Here is a 13,189-nt window from a genome sequence, read left to right as displayed (position 1 = left end):
GAGTAGCAATGCTACCCCCGAAAGCAGAGTATGGCTGCCTTCATGGCAGGGTAAAAATGGTCATACACATGTGAACGTGGGAGTTGCAGCCAACGAACGAAGATGACGAAGAGTAGCCAGGCAAAAAGAAAACTCAGTGTGTCAGTATGTCCCATCCTTTATTTACAACTGAAAGAGAAGCAATTAAAACCCTAACGTTCCAAGATTAAAAATCCATTACCTAAATTTCACTCACATAACATATTTATGTTTCATGACAACATCTAACGTGAAATGTTTTCCTCTAGAAACTGCCCTTTTACCTTTATTTCAAACTGCATGAGAAGTTTTTTCCTTTTTGTTTGATCTTTATTCCCATGCAAAAAACAAGAAAAATACTTACACTCATTAACTTTCTCATCACGATATATTTTCTCTGTGTGACGGTGAGAGATCTTAATGACTTTGATTCTTTTGCACGACATCACAGGTATTTGATATCAATCACTGTGAGACATCACAGGTCTTTACATCAATGTCTCCCCTCAAGTAGGAGCAGGCTCAACAGCCGAAATCCTGTGACGAAAGAACAACACACAGACGTTCGGAACACACAAACAAGCACACTAGCAGGCTCACGTTCACATGCACACAGTCTGCTGGCTCTGTCACCCACTGACAATTGATCTGTGATCACCACCGACACATGACAATGTGTCTCTACTGACAGTTGACAGGTTATCTATCATCACCACTGACAGATGACAGACAATGTGTCTACTGACAGTTGATAGGCAATCTATCACCACCACTGACAGTTGACAGGCGATGTGTCTATACTGACAGTTGACAGGTTATCTATCACCACCACTGACAGTTGACAGGCGATGTGTCTCCACTGACAGTTGACAGGTTATCTATCACCACCAGACAGGCGATGTGTCTCTACTGACAGTTGACAGGCAATCTATCACCACCACTGACAGTTGACAGACGATGTGTCTCTACTGACAGTTGACAGGTAATCTATCACCACCACTGACCGCTGACAATGTGTCTGTAGGGACAGTTCTACCTCAGCCACAGTTTTAACCTCAGAGCGTCCACCCCGTTCAGGTAGTAGTGGAACAGACGCTTGTCGCGGACAAAGCCCAGGTTTTCATACAATCGTAGTGCTGCCTTGTTGGTGATCTCAGTCTCCAGCACCACCTGACACATAATGAATAACACACTGCCGGTTACTGTGTTCATCAACCAACACACTGTAACATACATCGTCTGTTACTGTGTTCACCAAGCAACCCACGGTAACATACACCACCTGTTACTGGGCTCACCAACCAACACATTGTAACATACACAGTCAATCACTGGGTTCACCAACCAACACACTGTAACATACAGTCAATTACTGGGTTCACCAACCAACACACTGTAACATACAGTCAATTACTGGGTTCACCAACCAACACACTAACATACATGGTCTGTTACTGGGTTCACCAATCAACATACTGTAACACAGCACAGTCTGACACATGGTTTACAAATGACTACAATTAACATGCAGGGTCTGACATATGGTTCACCCACCAACACACTGTAACATACACGGTCTGACACAAGGTTCATCAGTGAACACACAGAAACACAACACTGGGTCTGACACATGGTTCACCAACCAACACACTAATATACAGTGTCTGACACATGGTTCACCAACCAACACACTAACATACAGTGTCTGACACATGGTTCACCAACCAACACACTAACATACAGGGTCTGTTACTTGGTTCACCCATCAAAACACAATAACATACTGTCTGACACAAGGTTCATCAATGAACACACTGAAACACAACACTGGGTCTGACTTTAAATACGGCAAATGTAAGAATCTTGAACTTATATTCGAAACAGAGATACACCTTAGAAATCTGGAAGGAATAAAAAAAAAATTATAAAAAAAAAAGAAAAAAAAAAGGGACCAGGTGGTCACATCAAACATACACATATTGTACTTGCATAATTATAGTGCCTCCAGAGAGAGAGAGAAAATTTTCTCTTCTAGACACTGTAATTGTGTGCGGGGCCATTGTGTGTGTCTTTTGTGTTTTTTCTTCTTTTGTGTTGCGTGACCTTGAAAACACTGGATAATGCCAATGGGAAGAAGATATGTGACAAGAAAATGAAAAAAGAAAATAAAGAAAAAAAGGGGCAAAAGATAACAGAAAGAAAGGGGAAAAATGATGATGGAAGAAAAACTGAAAAAAAAAAACCACCTGAAAAAACTAACCCCCCCCCCCCCCCCCCACACACACACACCCTCCCCTCAAAAAAAAAAAAAAAAAAAAAAAAAAAAAAAAAAAAAACCTGAAAAAAAAACTACCCCCCCCCCCCCTCAAAAAAAAAAAAAAAAAAAAAAAAGTATTCTATGGATGCTGAGACAGCCCTGCATATCTGCAGAATCAAGTGATTTCTCCTTAAAAAAACAACAAAAAACAAAAAAACATTGGGTCTGACACATTGTTCACCAATGAACACACTGTATTACACAACACTGGGTCTGACATAATACAAATCAAATTTGTTTTTCGTTAATGTTCAACAAAGAAAATCCAACTTGTCTGGATGTTGAGGAGAGGAATATTGCCAGGGTGGAGTGGGAAGAGGTTGAGGGAAGAGGGCCAGTAAAATAAAGGCTTTGGGTCAAAGTACAATTTTTCTGTTTTCTGATGTTTGCTGTTAATCATTTGTCAAGATAACAGAGTTGCACATGATAACCTTTTTTGAGAAGAATGAATTCTTGTTTGAAGATGTGTGCTTTTCATATCATCCTTGCATGCACATACATATGTACACACACACACACACATAAATATTTAATCCTTTGACCCATATTGGGGCATGGAATTATACAACAAAAATAAAATGTGGACAGCAATTATAACACTGAAACTGGTGATGAAAACAGATAAGTAATGATCATATCATCTTGTAATTTTTCCCATTTTGATGAATTTCCCTACATTCAATCACATTCTCCTCCCTGGTTTCAACAAACTTCAAAATCAAAAACTGATTTCAGTTTCAAACATTTCTTTGAACATACTTATTTCGATAACTACAAACTTTGGGCATTCCATAACAAAACGAAATAACAAACAGTTACGTCAAGTCTGCAATTCACATGGAATATCATGTCTACCAATCTCAACGAGTAATTTGTGACTACTTCACCTGAACTGCAGTAATGACAACATTAAACAATCAGGTAGTAGACTGGAAATGTACTTTTCTCTTCCAAAATCTATTTTAAAGTTTCTATAATATGAACATTTCTTGCTATTTTCCAGGGTGTCATGCCACACACAAATATAATTATTTTGCAATTCCTGTCTAACAAGGAAACACACACATATCATATATATATAATACACCCGTTATACCATGCTGAGAGTGACAGAAAGAAAAACACACGCTACAAACACTCGTCTTTCTTTGTGTAAAAAAAGGACAACATTGGGAATAAATGCTGTTGTAGCAGTTGATCTGTTCATCTTTCACATCATTTTATTTTTCTGGCAGGAGTGTAATCTTTATCCATTTAGAAAGGAAATTCTGTAAAATATTTTGTTTATATGATGATGGGATCTAGCAGTATGGTCAATTCGAACTGTATGCACTGGAAAATGATTTTTTTTTGTTTTTTGTTTTTTTGCTGGGTGCATTTTTGGAAGACATTGTGAAGTGTGCTAGAGTATTTGATATGATCACAAAGTTCAGATTTTTGAATGACTGCAAACAATAGTGTGTACTGTAGGCTGCACACACACACACATATATATATTCTTTGTGCTGCAATAACAAAAAAAATTGGAAGAATTACAAAATACAGAATACTTTATTATCACATTGATCTGCCCACTATACAGGTCCAGTTAGCAAAACATTACTGAAAAGAAAGGGGTCCCCCACCTGACATTTGCTCATCTAATTAGCATGTTTACAATCCAGACACATTAAACTAACTGTTCGGATTCTGTTTGCGTTCACTGAACCAAACTCTGATGAAGGAAAAATTGGAATAGATGCAGGACGCCAGTGGACATCTTATAGGCACTATGGCAACATTTTGTGTAGGATGTTAGCTGATGTTTTATACACTGAATTGGTTGACAGATTTGATGCAGGAAATCTGAAGATATAAGAATGATGTGTGTTATTTGGATAAAGTGTGAGCATAATAACTGATGCTGTTTTATTTTTATAATACTGTTTGCAAAGTATTACTTGTATCTATGTAAAATTGAAGTCAGCCTTCCACTATTATTATTTTTTTATTAAAAAAAAAAAACAACTAAAAATTTAATAGAAAATGGATAGTATCATGTATATGTTAACTTCAACCAAGCCACTTCTCTGTCACATGTCTGCCATACAGGTTATGGATCACAAAGGATTAGTAACCTTTTTATGATCAACAAAAACTTGTCACCCATAATTGCAGAATTTTCATATTTGGTATTTGTTTCATGTAACCGTGCATGAAATGGATGTTAAATTCACTAACTGTGAACATACAAGCTCCTTGAAATTCTGTAAAAGTTCATAACTAATGAATGTTGTGCTCCACGATAATATCCAACCTACGTATAATCTATCTGCTTATCTGTACTGTCTGTCAGTCTGTTTATTTTCCTATGAATGTTTTTCTTTCTTTCTTCTTTTTTTGGTTTACTTTTCAGTCTTTTTTCTTTTCATATAAATATATACATTTGGTATCAAACTCAACTATAATAATTAGTGATTTTGTATATTCTTTATGCTTTTCAATTCTACTGTCTTGTAAAATGTTGACAAATTAAAACTTAACGAAAATGTTTAAAAACGACTAAGAAAATACTAAAACACTGTGCAGCACTGGCAGATGATCTAGCGTAGTGCAGTCTGGTTATGTAGTATAGTTCAGTGTTGTATAGTGCAGAATACTTTACAGTGTAGTGCATTGCAATATAGAAGTGCAGTGCAGTGCAGTACAATGCAGTACAGTATTGAGCAGTGCAATGTAGTGTAGTAGTGCAGTATTGTATTGTATTGTAATGTAATGTAGTGTAGTGTATTGTATTGTAAAGTAGAGTAGTATAGTGTGGTGTAGTGCAGTGTAGTATAGTGTGGTCACTGACCTCATCACAGTGATCCTCTATCATGGCCTGTATCGCCTTCATCACCAGAGTGGACCCTGTCACACAGTACACATCATCATTTATTATAGCCCTCATTATAACACACATCATCCTCATTACAGCCCTGATGATTGCACAATAAATACAGCACATATCATCCTCATTACAGCACACATGTACAGCACACAACACCCTCATTATATTCCTCATTATAGCACACATGTACAGCACACATCATCCTCATTATAGCACACATCCATAGAACACATCACCCTCATTATAGCACGCATGTACAGACACAACACCCTCGTTAAAGCATATGTGTACAGCACACACCCTCATTACAGCCCTTATTGCACATGTGCACAGCACACACCATCATTACAGCCCTTCTTACAGCACACATGTACAGCACACAACACCCTCATTATAACCCTATTACAGCACACATGTACTGACCAATCTGTTGTCGTCTGTAGTGTTGGTCCACAGCCAGCATGGCAATGTAACCTCGTCGTGTCATCTTCTTGTGCATGTCCAGCTTACACACTATGGCCCCCACACACTGCTCCCCCGCCATCGCCTGCAATGCATCATGCCTACAGTTTTCACATCATCACAGGCAGTTGACCAGTGTATAGCAACCGTTGTTCTTGACACTACTGCTTTTAGTGCTTTAACCCTTTCACCGCCAAACTCGCATTTATGCACAAGCTAGATAGAGGACACATGTCACTGAAAGGTGACCAGATCATGGATCTGTTATCCATGAACCTACTGCTCTTAACCAGTTGAGTGCCTATAAGACGTCAGCTGACGTCCTACAAAAAGTGTTGCCATAGTGCCTATAAGATGTCCACTGATGTCCTGTATATGTTCCCATTTTTCCTTCATTGGACTTTGGTTCAATCGGAGATTAGAAAAGAGAGATAAACCACTCACGGCAGGCCCCTTCTTACTGTCTATAACAGTGCTGAAGCCGTTTTGAGGCACACACGCAGTGCGGAAGGGTGGCGGTAAATCACCCTCTCCTTCCCCACCCGAAGGAAACTGGTCGGTTCGACGGTTCAGCTGCAGTAAAGCGAAAGTTAAGTTACGCCTGGAATTTCGCACGTGTAGTAAGATTCGCTGTATACAATGAAAACTGATTCATTTTTGCTTTGGTTTTTAGCACGTTTGCATCTGCTTGAATGTAGATAATATAAAAAGAAAATAAAGCAGCTCCCCCCCCCCCCCCCCCCCCAGCGCAATGTTGCACATGAGAGAGACAGTTATAAATTATTGAACTGCGTTTTCGTAACGCTACTTTTTCTTCACACTTTCTGGTTTACATCACCATTTCTTCAACAACAACAAAAAAATATATATATATCAAAACATAAAACACATATTCAGCTCTGTCTCTCTTCTAACATCTGTCTATACATACATACATGAATACATACATACATAATTTCATATAGATCTATCAGTATGTAAATCTAAATCTATCTATATGTACATAATCATATATATAATTCATATATATACGAACGCTTCATGTTGCCCGAGCAGACCGTTGTATTGTGCTCTATCTCTCTCTCAAAGTCTCTGTCTCTCTCTCTCGGGAGTTTTTACATGGCTGTTAAAAGCATCTACGATTCTGTACTTGTATGTGTTCGTGACAAAGGTATTTATTCAGACTTTTTTCAGTGTCCAAGAGGGGTTAAACAAGGTTGTATGCCAAGCACACAGCCGTTTTCCTTTTTCATCGGTGAATTGGCAGTGGAGTTATCAAAGAAGGGGAGACATGGAATACAAATGATACCTGGCGCAACAGATTTGCTCTTGATGCTATTTGCTGATGATGTTGTTCTCTTGTCTGACACACCCATAGGGTTACAAAATCAATTAAATGCCCTTAAGCAAGAAACAGACAGACTACAACAAACAGTGAATCTCGTTAAGACCAATATTATAGTTTTCCGCAATGGAGGTCATCTTTCGACTCGTGAAAAATGGTGCTGTGGTGATAGGGAAATAAAAGTAACCAATACATATAAATATTTAGGAATGTTATTCACAACAAAATTGAGTTTGACATCTGCGTGGGATGAAGCAAACAGGAAAGGGAAAAAAGGTGTAATCCAAATTATAAAATCACTCAGGAGACTGCGTTCGACTGACGCTTTCCTTTCGTTTGGGCGGGGCAAAGGCAGCTCATGAATAATGAATGCGTGCCGCGGCGCAGGCTGCCTGGCTTCAGCAATTTCTGCAAGTGGTTTATCTCTCTTTTCTAATCTCTGGTTCAATTCACATAAACAGACTCTGAACAGTTAGTTTGATGTGCCTGGATGATAAAAATACTGTTTAAATGAACATACATCAGGTAGAAGACCCCTTTCCACTCAATGATTTGCTAACTGACCACACGATACGCGCGTGGAAAAGGGGGTTGCATCAAATGCAAAAGAAGGCATTGAAAACTGTCCAATAAAGGAAGTGGTCACAGTCAGCAGATTTACATAATTCTGAAAGCTGTGCTTGTGATTATGGACAGCTAAAGCGATGGAGAAGGATCTCTCTTGTCTGATGATTGGTTTGAACACAAAGGTGATTGACGACGACAATGATGAGACTGACAGCCCATCTTATGGTAATTCAGTACGTCTATCCAATCATACAGCGTTTTTGAACAAGTGGCTATGACTGACAGAATACGTGCAATAAGCTTTGGAAGGAGAGGGAGTGGAGTGAGACGATAGGCTGAATTTCAGCCAGAGAGTATGAAGTGGGCATGACAGTTGGGAACCAGTGCACTCACATTTCAGTGCAGACTGCAGGAAATCAACAACCGCAAATGCTCCACAATTTTCATGAAACACAGGGTTGAACCTGCATTGGACGTGAAACATGGGCTTCTTGTGAAGAGGTGGCAAGCCGGATGCAGAGCAGACACTTTAATCAGCCCACATGCAACTTGGAGGGAGTGAATGCTTTCCAAGTACTTCACCCTCTCACTTGTGAAAGATCTTAGTTGTCAAAAAGCTTGCCAGCTCATTTTCTGAGGCTGTGACTGACCTTTTACATTGACTATACCCACCTTTGTCATTGTTGGGACATTAATTCACAATTTTACATGTCTACATGAGATGTGAATTGTTTTTTTATAAACTTACAGCTTGTTTTAATTTCTTCTACAGGTATAATCTGACAATAGGCATGCTATTTCTAGCTATATTTTGTTTCTTTTCTTTGTGGATGTCATTACTGACGGGTGCAATAGCCGAGTGGTTTAAGCGTTGGACTTTCAATCTGAGGGTCACGGGTTCGAATCACAGTAACGGTGCCTGGTGGGTAAAGGGTGGAGATTTTTCTTATCTCCCAGGTCAACATAGGTGCAGACCTGCTAGTGTCTGAACCCCTTTCGTGTGAACACACACACAGAAGATCAAATACGCACGTTAAAGATCCTGTAACCCATGTCAGTGTTCGGTGGGTTATGGAGACACAAAAATACCCAGTATGCATGAACCACGACAGAGTCATTGGCAAGTCGATGTTGCACAAAACTATTATCTTTAATCTAAATACCTGAACAGTTATCTACAATCAACCTAACTGGGGAAAAAAAACAGCCCAGAAGCAGAATCTACATTTACTTTCCTTCACAAAAACATTTTACTCTCTTTCTGTATCTCCCATAGTTTTTGTGCTAGATTTTTTTTTAAATGTATTACCCCGAATCCTCAAAATTCCCTGGCAAGGGGAGAGCACTTTATTTTACAAAATTCTCTGGCACTCAACTGATTAATCTTCAGTGGAAGGATAAGCTAAATTTCTACACAACGCTGGGGGAATCCCCAGCTATTTTTAGACACCATCTTTTCTGTGTTTATTGCACATGGGAATTTTGCACTCTAAACTGACTGGTGGTGACCAGGATAATCATTTTGTTGAATACAATAAACAGCATCTTGTCTTGTATAGACCACTTGTTATAAGGTTCAATATCTCAAAATAAAAACCTTCAGTGAAAGAAGCCACAAAAAACACACACAAAAAACATGTTTTAAAAGTGAATAAAAAAACCAACAAAACCAATCTGATGCAGTCAATGAAAATAAAGGGGGGCATAAAAATGACAAAACAAATTTAAAATTATTTCCATGAACAGCAAAAGGATGCTGAGCTATAGACCTTCTTTCAACATCCATAGCATCACTAAAGTTCCTGATTCTTCACCCTGAGAAACGTTATTGTGGGGGTGAGGAGAGAAGGGGGTACAATAAACTCACCAATAAACACAACTTTGGCCAGTTGTGAATAAAGTATCGATATGTGTATATGGAGTAAGGTTCCGACAAGTCTTTGGTGATGAGTTTCATTATATTTGGCATCTGCAGTTCTGATTCATACACCACATATTCGATGCTGACGCTATCCCCTTTCTGTGATTCTTCTGCTGTCCCCTCAGTGTTCGGACAGTGAAGTCTGTCGACAGCAGCCTCGTCTGCACGGGACACTCGTTCCGTTTCTGTCTCCACAGCGGACAGTCGTGAAAACTGTGAAACAATATCGCAGTCTTGAAAACTAGCGCTTCCAGTGCCGGAATCTGCACTCTCGCCGCCCTCTGTGTCCTCTGTTTCATTTAGCAAGTGTGTCACTATCCCATTCTGGTGCATGGAATGTCGGATCAAACCGTCCAGTTCTGCTGAAGTCTCAGTAACATCTTTCAGGGACTCAAGTGACTGGCAATGGCATGAATGTTCATCTTGTTTACAAACTTGACCAGAATGTTCACATGTCTTCGATATTTGCTCACATTCATCCATACTGAAACCTACATAAACGCTGTGCTATGCAGTCACTTTGGTTCAGCATTGGCTGAGAACGCCCCAGTTGACGAATAGAAAGTTCAGCTGATTTCGTTGTCAGTCTCGCATTGAATGCATGTTGTTTCCTGCGTGTGCACGCGTGGGAGCAACTTCCTGTCGAATACACAAACGGATATTCTTAAACTTTAAGTGAAAAATATGAACAAAAACAACACTTTTTTGTTTTTTCTGCATAAAACAAACATTCATTGCACAGTTATAAAACATTATTCAAAGAAGTCGAGAATTATATTCTTCAGTTGTAACTTCCGTTGGATTGCCCACCTTTCTCGAAATTTGTATGTTCTCAATTTTCTCCAGTTTAAAAATGAAAGTAGCCAACGTATAATTCAATGTTAAAATTCATAGCCGTTTATGTAGAAGGATTTTGTTATGCTTGTTACGAAGAAACTGTTTATCTGTTCAATAGACTACTTTGAAGAGGATTTACTATGTATTCACACACTTTGTTTTTTTTATACGCAAAAGGTACAGTTTGTGTTATGAGCCGTTTAAGAATAGCACACACGAGTTAAGCAACAAGGACAAATAGAGTAAAATTACAACATCGTATATATCCCTGAGACAACTGAACTCGAAAGGTAAGCAGTGTCATTGATAGGAAATAAGTCAATACATGTGTGTAATGGCTCACAAATTGTGTAATTATAAATTACTTTTAACTTGAACTTTATGATCTGGTGTGTAACACTGAGAGACGTGTGTGTGTGTGTGTGTTCAAAGTGTCGGGTTTGTATGTCACTGGAACACTGCATTAACTTTAAGCTATGGTATATTTGTTAATCTAGAAGGTGTCATGAAAAAATATTTTACAGCTTTCTCTAATTACAGTCAGTATTAACAAGGATCTTTGATTTTGTGACGACAGATTTTGCAATGCATTTAGAAAAGATATCAATATGAATATGTAATAGTATCCCCGCATTTTGCATGATTTTGTCAGGGGCGTTATTTTGATTTGTCACTGTTCTGCAAGCACAAGAACTAGGGCAAGCCAGAGGCAGAAATTTAGAAAATGTCCATCTGGGTCAGAATGCTTTAAACAAAGCTGCTTTTTTTTTTCTTTTTCGCTGCACTTCCGGACTCTGTACCAGCCAAAGTTGCTGAGGCTCCTTGCTTGGCACCCTTCAAGCAGGAGCTGCATGAGCTATCATTTTCTCAGCAATATCTACAGATTTCCCCCTCCAGATGGAATGTCTAGTGTTCACAACAAGGTGTGGATATTTACTCCACCAGTCACACAGAGGATTTTGAGGGGAAGAAATGTGGATAGCCTTTTTATCTACTAATCACTCCCTGTAGTCACCAGGGAGGGGTGGGGGGTGGGGTGCCATCACAGTTTTCTGTTTGTTTTTATCACACTGTTTACCGTTTGTTAGTTTTTACCCGTCAGACAGGAAGCACCATTGTTGCTCAATGGCTGTAGATCTTACCAGTGCCATGAAGAAAGAACAGATAGTGACTTAAGGTTTCAGTGCCGTTACTTAGACTTCACAGTGAGACATGTTCAAGTTACAAAAGCTGTGTGCTTGTTTTTCTCAGTGTCAGTTGCCCCTCATGGTGAGCAGAGTAAGTGAGTGTAGACATGTGCTTGGATTCATAAGTCTGCAATGAACATGTGTAGCAGAAGTGATAGTGCTCAGTTGTGGTGTCATTACTGACCACTGATCGGTCAGAATACCTTTTGGCTAAGTGTCATACTGTTTTTCTGATACTTAAAGTATAATTATATTGTTCTGAAAAGATGGATAAAGACACTGATATCATACCTTTCCGTGTTCTTTAATGAACTTGATAAAGCAAAGAACTGCACATCTAAAATTTGTGCTTCAATTGTGTTTTTAATGTGAGCAGCAGCCAGCGCCATGTCGTTTCCCAAGTCTGATGAGCGGAAGAAGTGCTGGGCAGCCAGGGACGACTACTGGCAGTGTCTGGAGGATGGGCAGGAGGACAGGGCTAAGTGCACTGCGCAGCGCTCGCTCTTTGAGACTAACTGCACCAAGCAGTGGGTGAGTACTCCGCACACCTTCTGTAAACATCCACTACCAACAGTAGTGGTGGTCATGACTGGTCCCCTCGTTCCATGTTCATGTAGTCTACAGTGTGCATTTCATTTCTAACACCGGACATGCAGGTTTTTTTGTTGTTGTTTTTCTTTTACATCAGTGTTGGGATGATAGCTATGGGTAATTTTTAAAGATTCAGCTACCAGTCAGAAATTTGACATGAAAATTGTATATTGTACATGGACCAGGTACTTGCTATACTTATTCTTTCCATAATGCTCAGGCTTCCACCCTGTACCTTCAAAAACAGAAACTTTCTCCTTTGTTTCATCAAACTTGTGAATGTAAGGATGGGTTGATTCAGACACATTGAAGCAGTGACACACAGGTTTTTATATCATCCCTGAAGATCTGTTTCAAAGTCTGCTTTAACCCTCATGGCACCAACATAATACAGCTGTTGGCAACCTTTTGTATCAGAGAGCGAGATAACCATAATTTGATCACATGACAGGGATTTCCTTTTTTTTTCAGCAACAGTGTGTGTACATCAGTGTGTGTTGAAAGTTTTTTTTTCCAATCAGTTGGTGTTACTGCTGTGCTGTCGCCAAAACAGCTGGCACCATGAGCTATGAGAGTTGTTTTGTACCTAACTGCAATCAGTTGTGCACATACAGCACCATGCTGACAGCAGTTTTGTTGCAGTGCAGGTCAGGTCAGTTCTGTGTTTCAGGTCAAGTACTTTGATCGCAGACGGGACTACCTCAAGTACAAGGAGAAGATGGAAAAGGGAGGCTGTGATCCCGTGGAAGCTGCAAAAGCAAAAGCCAGCATGTGATAGTGCTGCGCATCTCATGAGTGTGTGATAGCGTGTGCGTAATCAGTAGAGTGCATCTCATGTGACACTTGTGTGCATGTTATGATCAGGGTGCGACAGTGTGCATCTCACGTCATGATGATAAAGCATGACAGTGACCATCCCATGTCATGATGAGTGTATGACAGTGTCATGTCATGAAGTGACAGTAGTGTGCGTTATCTGCTTGCCTGCTGTGTATCTTTGTTGCTTGTGGTGAGGACGGTGGAAGAGAGAGAAAATTGAGAAGTTAAAAAAAATTTTTTTTTTTTTAATAAAACA

General features: G+C 39.5%; 2 protein-coding genes across 3 annotated transcripts; one reads left to right on the top strand and one right to left on the bottom strand.

Moving 5' to 3' along the window:
• Window positions 1-709: 709 nt before the first annotated feature.
• Window positions 710-10,346, bottom strand: LOC143281150 (N-alpha-acetyltransferase 30-like). Of its 2 annotated transcripts, none has more exons than XM_076586155.1 (4): window positions 9,446-10,346; window positions 5,628-5,751; window positions 5,169-5,224; window positions 710-1,188 (listed from the first exon to the last, which is right to left on the bottom strand). In XM_076586155.1, exons 1-4 carry the CDS (start codon window positions 9,980-9,982, stop codon window positions 1,051-1,053), a joined length of 855 nt encoding a protein of 284 aa, XP_076442270.1. In that variant the 5' UTR covers window positions 9,983-10,346; the 3' UTR covers window positions 710-1,050. The 2 variants fall into 2 exon arrangements, with proteins under 2 accessions (XP_076442270.1, XP_076442272.1); XM_076586157.1 differs by having other exon boundaries at window positions 9,995-10,346.
• A 146-nt stretch (window positions 10,347-10,492) lies between these two features.
• LOC143281151 (cytochrome c oxidase assembly factor 6 homolog) lies at window positions 10,493-13,178 on the top strand. The gene is made up of 3 exons (XM_076586158.1): window positions 10,493-10,626; window positions 11,900-12,054; window positions 12,785-13,178. The coding sequence occupies exons 2-3, from the start codon at window positions 11,911-11,913 to the stop codon at window positions 12,887-12,889; spliced, it is 249 nt and encodes an 82-aa protein (XP_076442273.1). The 5' UTR covers window positions 10,493-10,626; window positions 11,900-11,910; the 3' UTR covers window positions 12,890-13,178.
• Window positions 13,179-13,189: the final 11 nt, after the last annotated feature.

This window comes from Babylonia areolata, chromosome 4 (genome assembly GCF_041734735.1).
Source record: "Babylonia areolata isolate BAREFJ2019XMU chromosome 4, ASM4173473v1, whole genome shotgun sequence".
NCBI classification, from domain to species: Eukaryota; Metazoa; Mollusca; class Gastropoda; order Neogastropoda; family Buccinidae; genus Babylonia; species Babylonia areolata.
The sequence above is the reverse complement of the archived record's forward strand: the minus strand, read 5'-3'. Positions and strand labels throughout refer to the sequence as shown.

Excerpts from the sequence above, each read along its gene's own strand:
- LOC143281150 (XM_076586155.1), bottom strand. The coding sequence starts at position 9,982 with ATGGATGAATGTGAGCAAATATCGAAGACATGTGAACATTCTGGTCAA. Across the intron at positions 5,752-9,445 it reads GGCCAAAGTTGTGTTTATTG|GCGATGGCGGGGGAGCAGTG; the intron begins GTGAGTTTATTG and ends GATGCATTGCAG. Across the intron at positions 5,225-5,627 it reads CTACAGACGACAACAGATTG|GGTCCACTCTGGTGATGAAG; the intron begins GTCAGTACATGT and ends ACTGTGTGACAG.
- LOC143281151 (XM_076586158.1), top strand. The coding sequence starts at position 11,911 with ATGTCGTTTCCCAAGTCTGATGAGCGGAAGAAGTGCTGGGCAGCCAGG. Across the intron at positions 12,055-12,784 it reads CTAACTGCACCAAGCAGTGG|GTCAAGTACTTTGATCGCAG; the intron begins GTGAGTACTCCG and ends TCTGTGTTTCAG.